At 34.0% G+C, this 16,213-nt stretch overlaps 1 protein-coding gene across 13 annotated transcripts in view; it reads left to right on the forward strand.

Moving 5' to 3' along the window:
* VPS13B (vacuolar protein sorting 13 homolog B) overlaps positions 1-16,213 on the forward strand; it is a 425,465-nt gene that overhangs the window by 200,357 nt on the left and 208,895 nt on the right. For 9 of the 13 annotated variants that reach the window (XM_079302470.1, XM_079302474.1, XM_079302464.1 and 6 more), the window contains 2 exons: positions 834-981; positions 11,905-12,032. In XM_079302470.1, the coding sequence (XP_079158596.1) occupies positions 834-981; positions 11,905-12,032 (276 nt within the window). The remainder of the gene's footprint in view (positions 1-833; positions 982-11,904; positions 12,033-16,213) is intronic. The other 4 variants (XM_079302476.1, XM_079302472.1, XM_079302468.1 and 1 more) reach the window with 1 other exon arrangement.

Raw genomic sequence — 16,213 nt, forward strand, 5'->3', positions numbered from 1 at the left:
ATTTCCATAGCAGCTGATGTTACAGAAAAATGTTAAGAGCCAACTGTGCAGCAACATTGAGGATCAAATTGTTTTTAGTAATTTTGTCTTTCCTTGCTTTCATTAATAAAAAAGTAACAACAAAGCCAATAGACTATTCATTTGTTCCAGAATCCATGTGGATTAATACACATCTCTCTTTTTTAATCTTAAAAGAAGAATGCAGTCCTTCAAACTTTGTTTTAATGCCTATGGTTTTGTATTTCTGTATATGTCAGCAGTTTCACATTTTGAGCAGTTTCTCATTTATTGATAGCTTGAAAGTCACAACAGTTCAAAATCAGTAGCACTTTAAATATAAGTTAAATCTTATACTCAAAATGTTATGAAGAAGCATAATAATGTAGAAATATCAATACAACCTATCTTTTGAAGTTTAATGAAGGTTAATAAGTGTCTTTGGGTCTTGATATCTGACTAAAATTTTCCGGTTCCCATTAAACATTTAGGTAATTATTTTCCTTTGCTCATCAGCCAGGTTTATTCCTATGGTTTTTGGTTGGCTAACAATCATGGTACTCTTAGTTGGTTTTATTTCACTTTTTTTTTTTTTCAGAGCTTTTGCTCAAGCTAACAGGACTGAAATAAAGAATTACAAGTGCAAATATGAATGTAGCATTTCATTTTGATTTGTTTTCAAAATATTTGTGCTCCAATCTGTGTTTCAAGTTGTCTTCTATACATTTCCAAATATGTAGTTTAAAACATGTTTCTCATGACAGTGCCATAATTCTATGTTAATGTATTTAATGTGTTTTGAGTTTTGGTGATTCACAAGGTACTTCTTTTTCCAGCAGTCTGTAGGAGCTGTTCCACTTGGTGTGTCAGTAACTCGAAAGAAGGAGGATGAAGCATCAGTTGGAAGTGCACCTTTGCCAAGGCAGCAGTCAAATCAAGCCTCTGAGTATGCCAGCAGTCCTGTCAAAACAAAAACAATAACAGGTATATCACTTATTGGAACTATCCATTCTGCATTTTCAATTTCCCTCCCTAACATGCTGTCTCAACTGAACAGCATCAGCTGTGCAAGTACAGTGGAGCAACTTTCAGCCTTAGAGAAATTAAAACTTTTAAAATTAAAAATAATCAAGTGTATACTTTTCAAATACATGTTTGTTTTTGTTCTCTTTTTTTGTTTAGTGATGCCTCTGGGGCCTGATAGTTTAATGTAGCATATTTTCTAAAATGAGATAAAGGAGATCTGCTTTCAGTAGAATATCTGCTATTCACTTTGATATTTAGTCCATAATTTTGTCAGACTTTACACTCTTACTAATTTCTAATTTCAATCAGTCTCTTTACATTGCTTAAAGTCTGGCATCTGTGGAAGTTGAGATTTGTGCATAAACAGTTAAAATTTACTGTTATCAAAATCACTGACCCATAGAAAGTGCATTTGTTGGCACTTCTGCTTATGGAGTTCAAGAAACTATTTCTTTTAGAAGTGTTTTCTGGCCACTTAAGAGTATAAAGTGAAACTTCATTACCACTAATCAAGATAATATGGTTTCCTTGGAATTTCTAGTGTATTTATTCATATGGTACTGTCTGCAAGGAGTAAAGTAGGTGATCATCCAAAAAAAATTACTATCCAACTGAGACTTTTAGTGATCCTTCTGAAATACGCTGAGCAAATTGTCTTCCTTTTGCATTGATGTTTGTTTCCAGATTATCATGAAGCACTTCAAGATGTTGTCTGCTGAAACTAAGATTGCAGTCTTGTTCATTAGTGATAGTTAAATGCTATTTTGTGATTAAAAGGGGCTAATCCAGAAAAGCTGTTTGCTGAATATTAGTGGGTTGTCACATTATCACTGGTAAGACAGCAGTTTAATTTTGAGGACTTCCATTTCATTCATGAATATTCTTAATTTTTACCATTTATCAATTTATTTTTGCAATTCATTTATGCATTTGCTTTATTTTTGCCTATAATGAAATGACTTTACCAAGCATATTCTTTTAACTGTATTTGTCATCTGTTCTGCTTTACCAACATCATAAATGGTATGATTTGTTTCTTCTTGATGTTAATGCTACCTGTGCCTGCAAAGCACAAAGCTTTATTTCACTAGAAAAACTTTCATTATTTTGAATATTTGACATTCAAATCCAGCTATTTGCATGAATAGATTAGTTTTTCTTAATTTGTTTAACCAGCTTATAAAAAGTAGGCTTGTAGCTTGCTGAAATAGCTTTGTACTTGGATTTTGAAAACTGGTGTCCCAGTCTGGTACCTGCTCAGCATAGTAGCCCTTTCAGTTCTTCAGTGTTTGTTATTCTTCAGTTTGAATATTATTTTTTCTGATCTCACCAGAATATTCTACTAAAAGAAAACATTATTGCTCAAAATCTAGAAATGCCGTGGATGCCAGTTTTGCTTTTTTGGGAGATTTTGCATGTGTGTGAGAAAGAAGAAAATTAAATTATAAAGTATAAAAAATGTCTTAAAAGCAAAAGTGATGTTTCTGTGCATCTCAACTTCTTCCACCTTTTTAGTTTGAAGTCAATATCATGATCTGTTTTCAGTTACACATTGCTGCAAAAATGAAAACTTCATTTGTAGATTTCATTTTTTACTTTACTCATTCAGTTTGTCCAGTAAGTTTAGCCTAGAGGCTGAGGATTTTTTGAAATTAAGTAGATATTTGACTTCTCTAGAAACAATTTTGCAACATAGAGTTTGATACTATGAAATGAGAGGTGATTGTGCTAATTCTTTCAAGAGATAATATTGACTAAGAATTTTCTTTTTTTGAATTAGAAGTAGTCTTCTGAGGAAGAGACTACTGAATTTGGTTTCATTAATTTTCAACTGTTAAAATTGTTGAAAAATACTTTTTTTTTTCAAGTGAAGCTAGATATGCATATCAGAGGGTCTGCTGGGTTTAAGAGGCAGTATGCCTGACCCTACTGGGTTGAACAGCCTGTTGTCATGGTTTAACCCCAACCAGCAAAGCAGCCACTCATTCACTTCCCCAGTAACAGGATAGTAGAGAGAACTGGAAGAGTAAAACCTGGAAAACTCATGGGTTGAGATAAGGACAGTTTAATAGAGCAAGCAAAAGTTATGCACGCAGGCAAAGCAAAACAAGGAATTTATTCACTGCTTCCCATGGGCAGGGAGGTGTTCAGCCATCTCCAGGAGAGCTGGGCTCCATCACATGTGATGGTGACTTGGGAAGATGAGCTCCATCACTCCACACATCCCCCTCTTCCTGTTTCTCCCTTTACTTACTGGGCATAATGCCACACGGTCTGGACTGTCCCTTTGATCAGGTGGGGTCACCTGTCCTGGCTGTGTCCCCTCCCAGCCTCCCATGCACCCCCACCTTCCTCACCAGGGTGGCAGTATGAGAAGCAGAAAAGCCCTTGGCTCTGTGTAAGCCCTGCTCAGCAATAACAGAAACATCTCTATATGATCAATCTTGTCTGTGTTCAGCACAAATAAAAATACAGCCCTGTACTAGCCACTGTGTAGAAAATTAACTCTACCCCAGCCTAAACCAGCACACTTGTATTTTAAAATGTTTGTGTATTTGTTATATTCTGGAGATAAAATGGTGGGTATAAACTGAAATATTTGATATTTATGTGCAAAAAGTGTGAGTAAAAATATAGAATTAATACCAAAGAGCTAATGCCTTGTGTAGTAGTGAAAACAATTAAAGAGATGCTTTCTATCTGCTTCAGTAGACCACATATATTTCCCTTAATTAAAAAGAGCCATGTCCTCCTGCAGTGCCACACAAGCTTGTTCAGTGTGTAGTTTCCTGAAACTCTGTGTCATGTTGAAATCTTTTCCTGTACAGTTTTCTTATGCCAGGTTTGTAAAAAATGGCTTTGTAGTAGAAAATTCAGGGCACAGTAGTAGCTAACACATATTTTGTGTCACCAAAATAAAAAGTCCCTGATTACAAAGGCACAAGTTACAGAGGTCAGAACAGGTCAGATGCAAATTTGAAGGGTGAAATCTCATTCTCAGAGAAGTTTCAGTAGATTCTTTATTTGAAAATTTGTTTCTTTACAGCTGTATAATGTGTTGGAACATAAAGAATGAGTGACCGAAGTTTATTAAACTAAAAATAGAGTGTCTTTGATTCTTCCTCTTTCTAACTTTTCTGGGTCTCTTGCTCCCACCATCTTTCACTGTATTTCTCTCTTTTAATTTCACCTGCTTTGTCTGAGTTTTCTTTCATTATTTCTGTCACCTTTTTGTAGTGGGAATAGTACATTGATCATAGATCTAGGACATCTAATGTTACCACTTCTACAAAGCATCCTAGGTAAAGAGGCAATGAGCCTTGTATACCTTATATTTATTAATCATCAAGGCTATAGCTATGCATGTTCTAAATTGTCAGAAAACTGAGATCTTGCATTGATGATATGCACATATGCATGGTCTTTGCTCATTGAAAGAAATTTTACCTTAAAATCATGCTGTTTAGGTGGTGATTTTGAATTAATTAAAGTCTAGTATGATCTCAGCACTCACTGCCTTGAGAACTGCTAGGAACCAAGTCTATGTTTGTAATAAAAGCTGTAAAATTATTTCAAAGATTAGTTAATGGCTATTAGTTTATTAGTTAATGGCTGCTGACACCTTGCCAAAAATTAAGCATGGGAAAAGTGCAAAACTACTATCTATGTGGTATCTATCTCTGAAAATCCAGGGTTTCTGTTCTGAAGTCTTAAATTGGAATTGTTTATAAATCTCCTTGACCACAGAGGCTTCACAACCAGAATAAGATAATAGAATATATGGTTTAAATCTGATATGATGTAGCTGTGAACAAGGAAAGGGATAAAGAATGTTGAAAAAAAAGTTACATCTGTTTTTCTGTCCCCTCTCTTATCCTCTTAGCAATTCAGCAGTTCCATGTTTGTTCAGTGATTCACAGACCTGTAGCTGTGCATAGAGGCAGAGCTCTCATGTTTGGATAAGGGCAAAATGATTGCTATATTTCTGTGTAATTCTGTAATATATGTAACATATTATCCAGGAAGACAGTATGGACCCAGTACATGAATAGGGCAATCTTTGAAAGCTGTCTTGGGCACACTATTGAATAATGATTTAAGCCCAAGTGTCTGTTTTCACACATTCAAGATGTGTGCATGTTTATTACTAAAGTAATCTGTAATTTCCTTTCATATTTATAAAATTATTGCAATTATTTTCACCATGTTTGAAAAATACAGCATTTTTCATGATCAAAGATGAAGAGATGGGTGTGGGGATTTGGATTTTTACTGAAATAAAACTTGAATTGTTTGTTAGATATTTACTATAACTGGAATTTCTTGGGGTTTATTGGAAGTGTTAGTAATTCAATTTTGAAAGCTTTACTTAAGGAATTCTTAAAATTCCTTCAAAGTGTGCATGTGATTTTTCTGAACCACTATTAAACACTTCTGCATAAAATTGAACGAAGGACAAGGCTTTAAATTTAGACACATCTCTCTTTTATTTGGACCAGCTGATGCCAGACTAACTGATGTTCTTATTTGAAGTTTTATTTAAAGTTAATAAAGTTTCTACCAAAAAGTTCCAGTGTAGCAGAACAGGACCTGTATTTAGCAAAACTGGATGCAGTTACTGATTTTTTGTTTGTCTTAGTCTAAGTAGAATGTATAGTTAGATTCCTGCTAAAATGAGCTGTTGGAATGCAAAAACCTGGCAAATGTGAGAGAAGTCTGGCTTGTGACAAATCAATGGATTATCTGAAGTATTTGAATTAGTAGGTCACTATTTCTGCTCAATGAACTGAGTGATTATCGTTTATTCATGCCTACTATGAAATGTATGACTGATGATTAATTTGGGAAGGCGAATGAAATTAAATAGATGCTAAATAGGTTAAGTAAAATACTTGAAGGTATAAAAAATCAGGAATTTAAATCTGATGCACATTTAGTTAAGGGTGCCTGAAAATACGAAGATTTTTATAAATGTACTTTAGTTCTTAGATTATTTAAAAGTAAGTTGTCCAGGCACAGGTGATTTATAGAAAGTTTTAAATGTCTAGACAGTCACATATCTATATCAGAAATGAATTTTTTCTGAGTTTTGTCAGCTAGTAAAATGTTTAACATTTTTGTTATGGTGGCATAATTTCTTCAGTACACTGTATGGATTTCAGAAACATTAGTAACTCAAAGCCAATATAGTGTATCAAACATTCTTTCTGTATGAAGAAGTTCAGTGTTGAGAGAGAACAAATGGTTGTTCAATTTTAGATTATAAGACTAAGGAACTTTCTGTGTATTTTTAAAAAAGCAGGGTATAGGCAGAATTCCACATTTATCAGAACTTAGTGCAGATCCAAAAGCTGAAATTCTTACTTCATGGTATAAATTGTACTTGGAGTGGTAAGTGATACTAAGATAAATTCGGGTGTGGATGTTAGATATGAACACACAAATATCACATTTTTGTAATTACTAATCTAGTAGCTCAGTTTGGCCTCTGAATGGCTGGTTTTGATTTGTACAAAAGCGTCAGTCCTCTCTTATTTTTGTTTCCAGAACTAAATAGGTATTTTTTTGCCAGAAGTAGTGCAGCAATCATTAGGAATTTGGTGGGAGAAAATGCTGACCATAGGCATTCCCTAGCCAACATACACTTTCACACAGAGAGATCTTTTCTTGTTGCACAACATTAATATCACATTTGTCTTTGTTTATTGACATATGTTAAAAGCCTCTGTGTTTTAACACTTGCTCTGCTGTTAACTTAGAGGTGAGCACACAAATTTAGAAACTACACCTCTCTGCTGCCATTTCCCTGCAATTGAGGGGCTCATTCTCATAAAGGGCTGTGCCTCTCAATTATTATATTGATAAAAGTAATGTATTATCTGCACTGTTAATAAAGTAGAATGCAAAAATGCTCAAAGGCAGTAAAAAAATTATTTATGAAAAGTTTGTTCAGTATTCTGCCAAATATGTCACATATTTGTATAAGCTTAAAATGACTTTTTGCTGTCATTTCAATACTGCTTTTATTCTTAAACATTCTGATAAAGAGTGTAAACTTCAAAAAGTAATTAACATGATCTATTTTTAGAATATGAATAGTATAAGTATCATTCATCCAGGAATGGGAGTGTGGGGAATAAATTGTCTTATGACACCTCAAAAATAAAACATGAATATTAGTGAAAGTCTTCTGAAGGATACTGATGGTTCAGAAGATATTGATAAATGCAGGTTTGAGCTTCTCTGTGTAGTTCCAGTGACCTGCTGCTTTGATTAACTTTGGTGGAAAAAACAGTGCATTAAGAGTTTTTAAAATAATTCCTTTGTGCTTTTGCAATTCCTTGTATTTGTAAAATGTTTTAATATTAAATCACAGAACAAAATTATTTAAGGGATGTGTATTATATTGGGAACAGGATTTCTTTGGCTGTCACATATTTACACAAAAGTGTGGATGGTTTGTAATGCCTTCAAATATCTTTATAAAAACATGCTTAGTTCTGTTGTGTTGCAAGTATAAAAATATAGAGACTTCTGAGGAAAATTGGAAGGCAAACCTATGGACAAACAAACTTTTATGTGATAAGTTTCACTGAAGTTTTACCCCTATATAGTATTGTACACAAAACCAAAAACCTGCTGATTGACAGAAATTTGCAGATTTTTATAAGGTAGGGGCTATTTGGGGTTTATTTTGGAGGGGTAATTTTGGGAAATTTTTGCATATGAAGAAAACAATTCATCTTCTGTTAGAAAAAAAAAAATATATAGGCCATTTTGCTTTTTGGTTTTTTTTGTTTTAAAGTTTGAATTTTCTCCTCCACTGCATTTTGATCTCATATCTAATCCTTTAGACCTCTTGATCAGTTCCTTAGGGTGTTGCATTTATTCCAAACACCTTAGTATTTCTGGGTTTATTTTTTCATGAAAAGACATACCTAACTCATGAAACTGAATACCTGTTAAAGAAATCCCATTGAATACTCCATGCAGACCACTTCCAATTTTAGTAGAGGAAAGATCTTCTCAGAGGAAGAGTGATGTAGTGGGACAGCACTTTCCTCTGATTGCTTTTTCCTTCAATGTGTTTTGCTGTCATGGCCTCTTGGTAACTGTGGTCAGTCTGTAACACCATTTTCCTCAGCTCCCTTCTGGTTCCATGACAGATGATGTGATGTTGGAAGGAAAGCTTACCCAGCCTTTTGTTGAGGTCATGGGACAGACATGTGTTGGGTAGGGTCATGAGATGGAGGAGGAGCCCTGCTGCCTGCCTGGCTGGCTCTGGACCTGTCCTGAAGGAGGAGCTGAGCTTTTGGACATCAGTGAAAGTGTGGGCTTGCCTGCTGCAGGATAATATTTTCCAGCCAGAAAGAAGCTGCTGCCTTCTTAGTGCATGAGGGATATGAGCACAAAGTGGGACAGGAAAAATGAGTCCATTTTGTGCCAGAGATTGAGACCTGATAGGTGTGTGCCACACAGAAATCAGGAAAGGTACCTCTCTTTTGTTTAATTGCTAGCTGTAAGGAGAGAGAAAAGCATGAGGCCATCAGTGCCTACAGATTATCAATATTCTTCAACCCTGTAGTGGAAGTCTCTGATGTGTGGGGTTTTTCTGCATTGAATTATTTGAGAAAATGTCCATTTGTCCCAAATTGCACCTAAGAAGTTTTCTTTTCCCTTTTCTATTTCTTAAGTCACTGAATATTAATAGCACAGAGTAGTATCATTTTCACAAAGTTCTTTTTATTCTCGAAACTGGATCAAAGTTCAAAAAACACTCATTTCCAGTAGGCTACAAAACACAATGGAGACAAATGTCTATATAAGAAAGACACCTTTAACTGGAATTTATACCTGTAAGTCTTGCTTGATGGCATTTCCTACAAATGATCACTTTTAATGATTAATTTTAATGATTAATTTTACAGGAATGCTACTTCAAACTCTCTCTGTAACCAGAAATTGCAAAAGGAATTATGTAAATGCTCTTTTGATGAGTCCCCCTTTTTTTCTGAAAATGTCTGTTCTTTACCATTGTGTTCTGAAATTGGTAAGTGTGGCAACTTCTGTGAGATTGATGTGGTGTATATGTTTGCAAAAGCACCAGTTAAACAGTAAGGGACTGAAAGATAAGAGCAGGGGCATTTTATGTTTCTGTACACTGTCTTTTCTTTTTTAAATTCAACTGATATAATCTGAAGCAGATCCCACTCCAGTGGTTTGAGTTCCCCCCCCCCCTCCATCAATTTGGAAGTGTTTCATACAAATCATATTTTCTTTCTAGCTATTGCTGACTGGTACTGGGGTTGAACACAAGACTGATTACATTGCCAAAAAATATTTTGAGATTTTCAGTTCAGTAGTAACTAAGTAGCATAATTATTTTAGGAAATTACCTTCAAACTGAGACAGAGAAGGCAGATCCAGACTATATGTCTACTGTAGATGGCTAGCCAGACACACATGGTAGCCAAACCTGACAGTGTCTTAGCAAGTGTCATTTCCCAATCTCCTTGCCTGATAGGGAATTAGGACACTTCTTTCCCACCATCCCTTCAGGCAAAATTCTGGGATTTACAGTACAGGAAAAAAACAAAAAGTACTACTTTCTCCTCTTCTCATCAGGAGTTCTTTGCTTGTTTCTCCCTTCTGTTTTGAGATCCTTCTTACTCCTTTTCTATTTTCCATGGTTTATGGTTGAATGGTTCCTTATCTGTCTGTTGGGTTTGAGACTTTTTTTTAATCTCTTGGTTGAACTTGAGGGGTCATAGCAAAGCTGTTTTTTATCGTGGATATTCCTGGAATTGTGCAAATTTTAATTCCATGTAAATGAAGAAGAACATGAGATACTTCAATCACCTAATTTTATTTTTAATTCACAGGTTGCTATTTCTGGTTATTCTGTAATTGAGAGAGAATCAGCACTGTTTGTTTTCCTGCAAATAAAATATGGGAGATTGGGAAAAAGCCTGGCTTTAAATCCCACTCATGAGGGGTGCATTTGTTGAGTGATGTAGGATATTGATAGTCCCTGTTGAATGCATTGTAGAACATGTAGTTTGCATTGTATTTATCTGCTCATCCTGAACTGAAGCATCCTACCTGTGAAATTCCCAGTCTCAGAGTGACTTTGTGTGCCATTTTCACCCTTACCCACACTTGCAGAGTTCTGTGCTCCAATGACTCCTATTTTAATATTTCTTGTACTCAAGCTGTTCCTGGTTATGACATTGTGGTGTATGTGTAGTGTAGGGCCTGACAGAAGGCTGCACAGAAGATGGTATGAGTTGAGGTGGGATAATAAGTTAAAGGAGAGCATCTATTCCTTGACTGATCCCTTTGTTTTAACTTAATCCATTTGTAATGTGGATGGAAGACATGCTTCATGGCATAAAGCTGTCCATATGAGATGTTATAAAACAGCTATTGCATGCTGCTTCTCCAGATGGACAGTTTACATGTTTGTCTCTCCAGAACAGCTGACAACAAACAATCCTGAAATGTCACGCTTTTTACACTCTCACGATCCAGTTTTCATTCCATATCCTTCTAACATATCCATAATTGGAGCCAGGAATCTCTGAGAGGACTAATTACCCTGCAGCCATAAAAATCCTCTTTCACTCTTTTGACCACCTCTCTTTCTGAATCTTTGGATTTTCCATCTGTTTAATGAAGTGAACATTTCTCTTTGAGATGATTGAAAATACTATTTGTTAAGTGATTTTTTTTCTGATAATATTGTTGAATTCTAGCCTTGATAGGGAAAATGTCACAAATGGATTAATCCAGTGACATTAACATTGCATTCTCTTGGCCAAAGTTCACCACTTAGATGTTTCAGTTTTAAATCCTTGCATGTTTTATTGCATTACTGAAGAACCAGTGATGCATATGAAGGACCATTTATTTTTATTTTCCTTAGTTCATTTGATGGCGTAATTTTGTCTTAAGAACTTTCCTGTAATTTTCATGCCACGACTTTCTCCTAGATGTAAAATTGGTAGACATATTTTCACACACTGATTTGAATTTAGTTTAAATTTAAATCATGAACTCTTTATAATTTATTCCTGCACTTTTGTCAGCTCAACAACATGTAGGCCAAAACTAGAAATGTTAAATATGCTGACAATAGTTCTGTGCATATCTCAAAACATAAGGTGAAGGATATTCTGTAAAACATGTCAGAAGGAACTGTGTATCACTCACAGTACTCTTTTGAAGTTCTAGTGTGCTTATATTTAATATAATATTTCTAAAATCTTTTCATGTTATTAAATAGCTAACAGTTTAAGAAAATGTCTCGTTTTATTAGAAAACATTGAATTTTGCTGAAATATTTCATAGTTTATTACTTCAAAATTTGACAAAGTAAGAAGATAGTTTAATTTTTATGCCTTTTTTTTTTTGGAAACACGCTCAAATTTTTTAAGGGAATTTTTCCAAGAAAACAAATTAAAGGCAATTATTTAATATGGTTTGTCATTTCTAACAGTTTTAGAAAGGTGAAACCTTTAGATGACGCAGCACTGTGTGTGAAAACCTCTTGGATTTCAACTGCATTGTCAAATAGGTTATCACACTTTGAAAACTGTCTTAATTTGTTTGAGTGAAACATTCTTCATAATATTTTCTTAGCAGTTCTTGTTGAAAAAGTTGGAACATTTAATTGTATTGTATTGTATTTCTCACAAGGCTTAACTGGTGCAGATATATTGACAAGTTTAAAACTAAGAGAGACAATTATTTTGTGCATAGTGAGATATATACAGTGAGAGAAAGACTCAGGATTTAAAGTAATTGTTTTTCTTTGCTATCAGTAATTATATTATTTACTTAGATATTCTTTTTGTAACAGAGTTTTTTTGTTTGCATTAGAATCTCGTCCTCTGTCACTCCCTGTGAAAACCATGCTGAACTCATCTGAAAGCTGCAGAAGTCCTGAGGAAAGAATGAAAGAATTTATTGGAATAGTGTGGAATGCAGTTAAGTGCCTTACACTTCAGGTAAGATGAAAAAGAAGTGAAAAAACCCTATGTGTTTCCAAACTTTATGATACTTTTTATGCATCCTAGTGCTTTTTATTAGAGGGATTTTAAAGGAGCTCCCAAGTTTTATTGTCTTATTTCAGTAGCTTCAAAGTCAGAGAGAATGAAAAATAAAGTAAGATTTTGGGTAAATTAAGCAAAGAATACTTTGGATTTAAAATACTGGGTTTCGAAATACTGTTTTGTATTTGAAGGGAAAGATCCTTTAAAAATTATATCATTAAAAATTGCTTGTCACACTTTTCTGTGTTATAAACACTGGAGTTAGATTTGCACAATACTTTCTTTTCTAAAACTATTTGAGGAAAATGTGTATGATAAATACTTTTCTGAGATGTATGATACATTTGCTGTTGTTACACAGTGAAGGTTCAGCAGCTTACTTGCCTATTTTTTCATGAAGGACAAGGAAATGACTGCTGGGATTAAAGCATTTTGGTTTATACTGCTCTGGGTTGTAGCTGCTGATCAGTAAAAACAGAGGATTCATGTTGCAGTATGGATGCCACATTAGGAGTCCAATGTCGAGGTTGCAGGAACAAATTTTACATGGCTTAGAAGTTCTAGAATTAGGACTATGTTGCTCCCAGTACTTAATCAAGTGCTTATTGAGAAATTATTCTAATTTAGAATTATTATAATCTGTACCTCATTCTATGAGATCAGTTTTTTGTTTTTTTTAATTTAAAGGAAATCACAAAAAACTGTCAAAAACTACAACTTTTCGCAAGTTTTTTGTTATTACAGAAAGTAGTTGTTGGGTGCTTGTTCCTTCTTCCTATCAAGAAATATATTTAATAATATACAGGCTCATCCCAGAACGTGTCTGTATCACTCCTCTGTCATGTGTCACTCCTCTTTTATATAAAGAGTACTCAAAATTCAGTCTAAAAAAGTTTAATGTTTTACGTTTTGGCAGAACAAGAACTTGAGACTTGCCACCTGATTGCAGAACATAGTGAAGCTGAGATGCTTTCCATTACATCTATTTAGTTTTCTGCCTTCTCTTTCATCTCTGTTTCATGAATATTTTGCTTGTTTTCCTTTCTTTTTTAATGTTCTCACCACTGTAGATTGAAATGTCTAGATAAGAGAATTTGTAATCTATTTGAAGGGAAGTGGTGTATTTTTGTTATCTGTCTAGGTGGTTAGCACAGTGAGACTATATAAATGTGGCTTATAGTTTGAGTCAGAATAAAAGTAATGATATATTAATGACAACGAGGGTCCTTTATAAAGGGGGAAAGCTGAATCAGGACTATGATACTCTGGTCAGAAATATTTCATGGTGTGCTTTTTTGTGAGCACCCAGCAAATTGAATTTGTTTTGAGGAATGAATAAAATACTAACCATGAAGTTGGTATGTTACTAGGTAGGAAAAAAAAGTAATGTTTCTTTCTGTGGTGATGAAAACTGATGACAGTAATGGGAAGGGTTTGTCTCAAAAAGTAATTTTTAAATACCTTTCTGCTCTGATCTAACATACAGTAAAGGGCTTATACTGGCAGAGAATCTTTTATATTGGGTACTTTTGGGTACTTTTTCTGGTGCTTGAAGTTCTAGATTTATTTACTTTTTACACTTAAGTTTTTTTTTGGTAGACTACTCATGCTTTCTATTTTCATCATTGTGACAATGAAATTATATTTTTAGTTTCTATCAATGTTGAAATTAAACACCTCTATGAATTAATACAGTAGCTTAAATACTTTGCTTCATCCTTATGCTTTAATTGTACTTTGTAAGGTATTTGCCAGTATCTTCCCAGTAGTTTATTACAAGTTATCAGAGAAACATTTCAACAGAATCCAAGGAAGCACTGCAGGAAAGTTTGAGAATGTGCAATAGTTATTCTTTGTGAAATAGGAAGGATTTATAGACATGTGTGCTGTTATTTTTATTACTGTTAATAGTCCCTATGTCTAATTTATTTAATCATTGATTTCAAGACACAAATCCCATATATATATAGCTTCTTTCAATATATATATATATGTATATTCGTATATATAGTTTCTTTCAATACCAGCCCAAATGGGAAATTGGTGCAAGTCAATGTATAGAGGGTAAGAAAATGAATGTTATGACTCTGTATTACAATTCAAGTACATTATATCTATTTTATTATACATAATGTGCATTTTATTAAAAATATATAACTATATTTAAATTATAAGTTCATACAGATTTTCTGTACTATTATTTGGCATGAAAAAGGGAAATTTCTAGAATAATTTGTCTGGTTAAATGCTGGAGCATTTAAACTCTGTGGCTTTTTTACTGAAGCTAATTTTCATGTTCCTGGATCTTTTAGTTACATGATTGTAAAACAGAAAAGTCTGTAGTTGTCGTCAGATAAAACTGAACTTCATAACTTAAAATCATCAAAGGATTATTCTTTTAGTGGAAGTTAGAGTAAGTAATTGTGTTTGGAACCAAAGTAACTGGAAAGTTTATTTTGGATCCAAAGCTGGTACTTGCTTAGCCCTAGCCCTGGCTTGCTTATTGCATGAAGGTTTTATGCATTGGAGTTGTGGTATCCTATTAGTATTTAAGGGAAAAGACTTTAATATTTAATGATAAAAAGTTGGTTTATTATTTAGTTGTTGTAGGATTTTATATGCAGCCTTGAAGTCTTTTTGGCAGTTACACTGTGTAGGAGGGTAATACTCATTTTTCACATGTTCTTCATACTAATAGTTGCTAAAATTGTGAAGCAGTATAAACACAATTATTTTTAATTGGCTGTTAATGCTGAGTTCCATTGAGAACAATGAAGGATCTGTATTAAAAGTAAATTAATTAATGAGTAATGTTGTAACAAGTGCCAACTACATAAGAATGTTATTGTTACATATGAAACTTAGGTATGTCACATGCCTTTAAATATCCCTGAATTTATTTGAAAGGAAGTAAATCCTTTTCCTGGAACTACTGAAAATTTTGTTCTCCTTAATGCATTTAACTTTTAAAAATTTTTGATAAAGTTCAACATTGAAAGGCAAGAAATTGAAGGATAGTTTTGATAAGAGTTCCTGTTCTTTGAACTGTGTTGTTATCCAGGGGTCAGGAAGAGATTCTGTGACTTGTAATTTAGCACTTATTTAGCAATAATGAGATTGGATTATTTCTTAAGTTGTTTACTTAGCACAAACCAACAAAAATTTGTGTTTCTGGTAACTAAATAAAACCTTTTAAAAAAGGTTTAAAAGCTTTCTTAGGAAAGAACAGGAATACTGTGAAGCACAATGACACTATTTTAAGTGGTCAAAGAAAATGTATCTGATCCTTATTATGGTCATTTTAATGTACAAGTATCCTGCTGTCTTACTTCTTTTACTTATGTGTCCTGCTTTCCATTTATAACGTTTTTACTTTTGTCTACCTTCAAAACAAGAATTTCAGTTCTGTCTTTTAAAATTGTAACAAACACTGCATGTCTGTCTCAACTGCAGATGTTCTAAATGGTAGAACGAATTTGGATGTTGGAGGCTGGGCTATGGTCTTACAATACTGAGTGCACCAGAGCCCACACATGAGATGTGTAAGCAGTAGTTCTTTGCAGACTGGGGAGTCATTGCAAGATGATTTTCTGTACCCAGAAAAACACATTGCCTTTCTGCTGAGAGTGTCTGGGGGTTGGAGACTAATTCAGAAAGAGGCAACTTCCTTGGAGGGACACCCTTATGCAACTGTCACCTTGTAGAAAGTCTTCAGTGCCTCAAATTGTTTTATATAGCTGTAAAATGTGAGTTATGAAAGGGAATCTTCTTAAGTTATCACTATCATGAAAGGCTGTGAAGGCTTGATCAACTTGTCCCTCTTCACTGCACTTTTGGAGAGCCATTTGCTTTGTTTTCTTCTGTCCAATCCACCCTCCTCATTTAGCAAGACCTTTATTTCACTCTTCTCTCTAGGGAACAACATTCCTTTTTATAAAATAAGAATTAAAATATTCCAGTAACTTAATACTTTCCTTTTTATACAAGAGTCATTGGACATTTTGAGGCTTACATGTTTGCAAAAGTGTAGAGTGTAGAGTTATGCTTTACTTAACATTTCAGAAGTAGAAGGGAAAATACTGCTTGCTTCATTGGTTATCATTAGTGTACATTATTTAGCATGTATAGGCCTTGAC

This window comes from Erithacus rubecula, assembly GCF_903797595.1.
Source record: "Erithacus rubecula genome assembly, chromosome: 3".
In the NCBI taxonomy this organism is placed as follows: Eukaryota; Metazoa; Chordata; class Aves; order Passeriformes; family Muscicapidae; genus Erithacus; species Erithacus rubecula.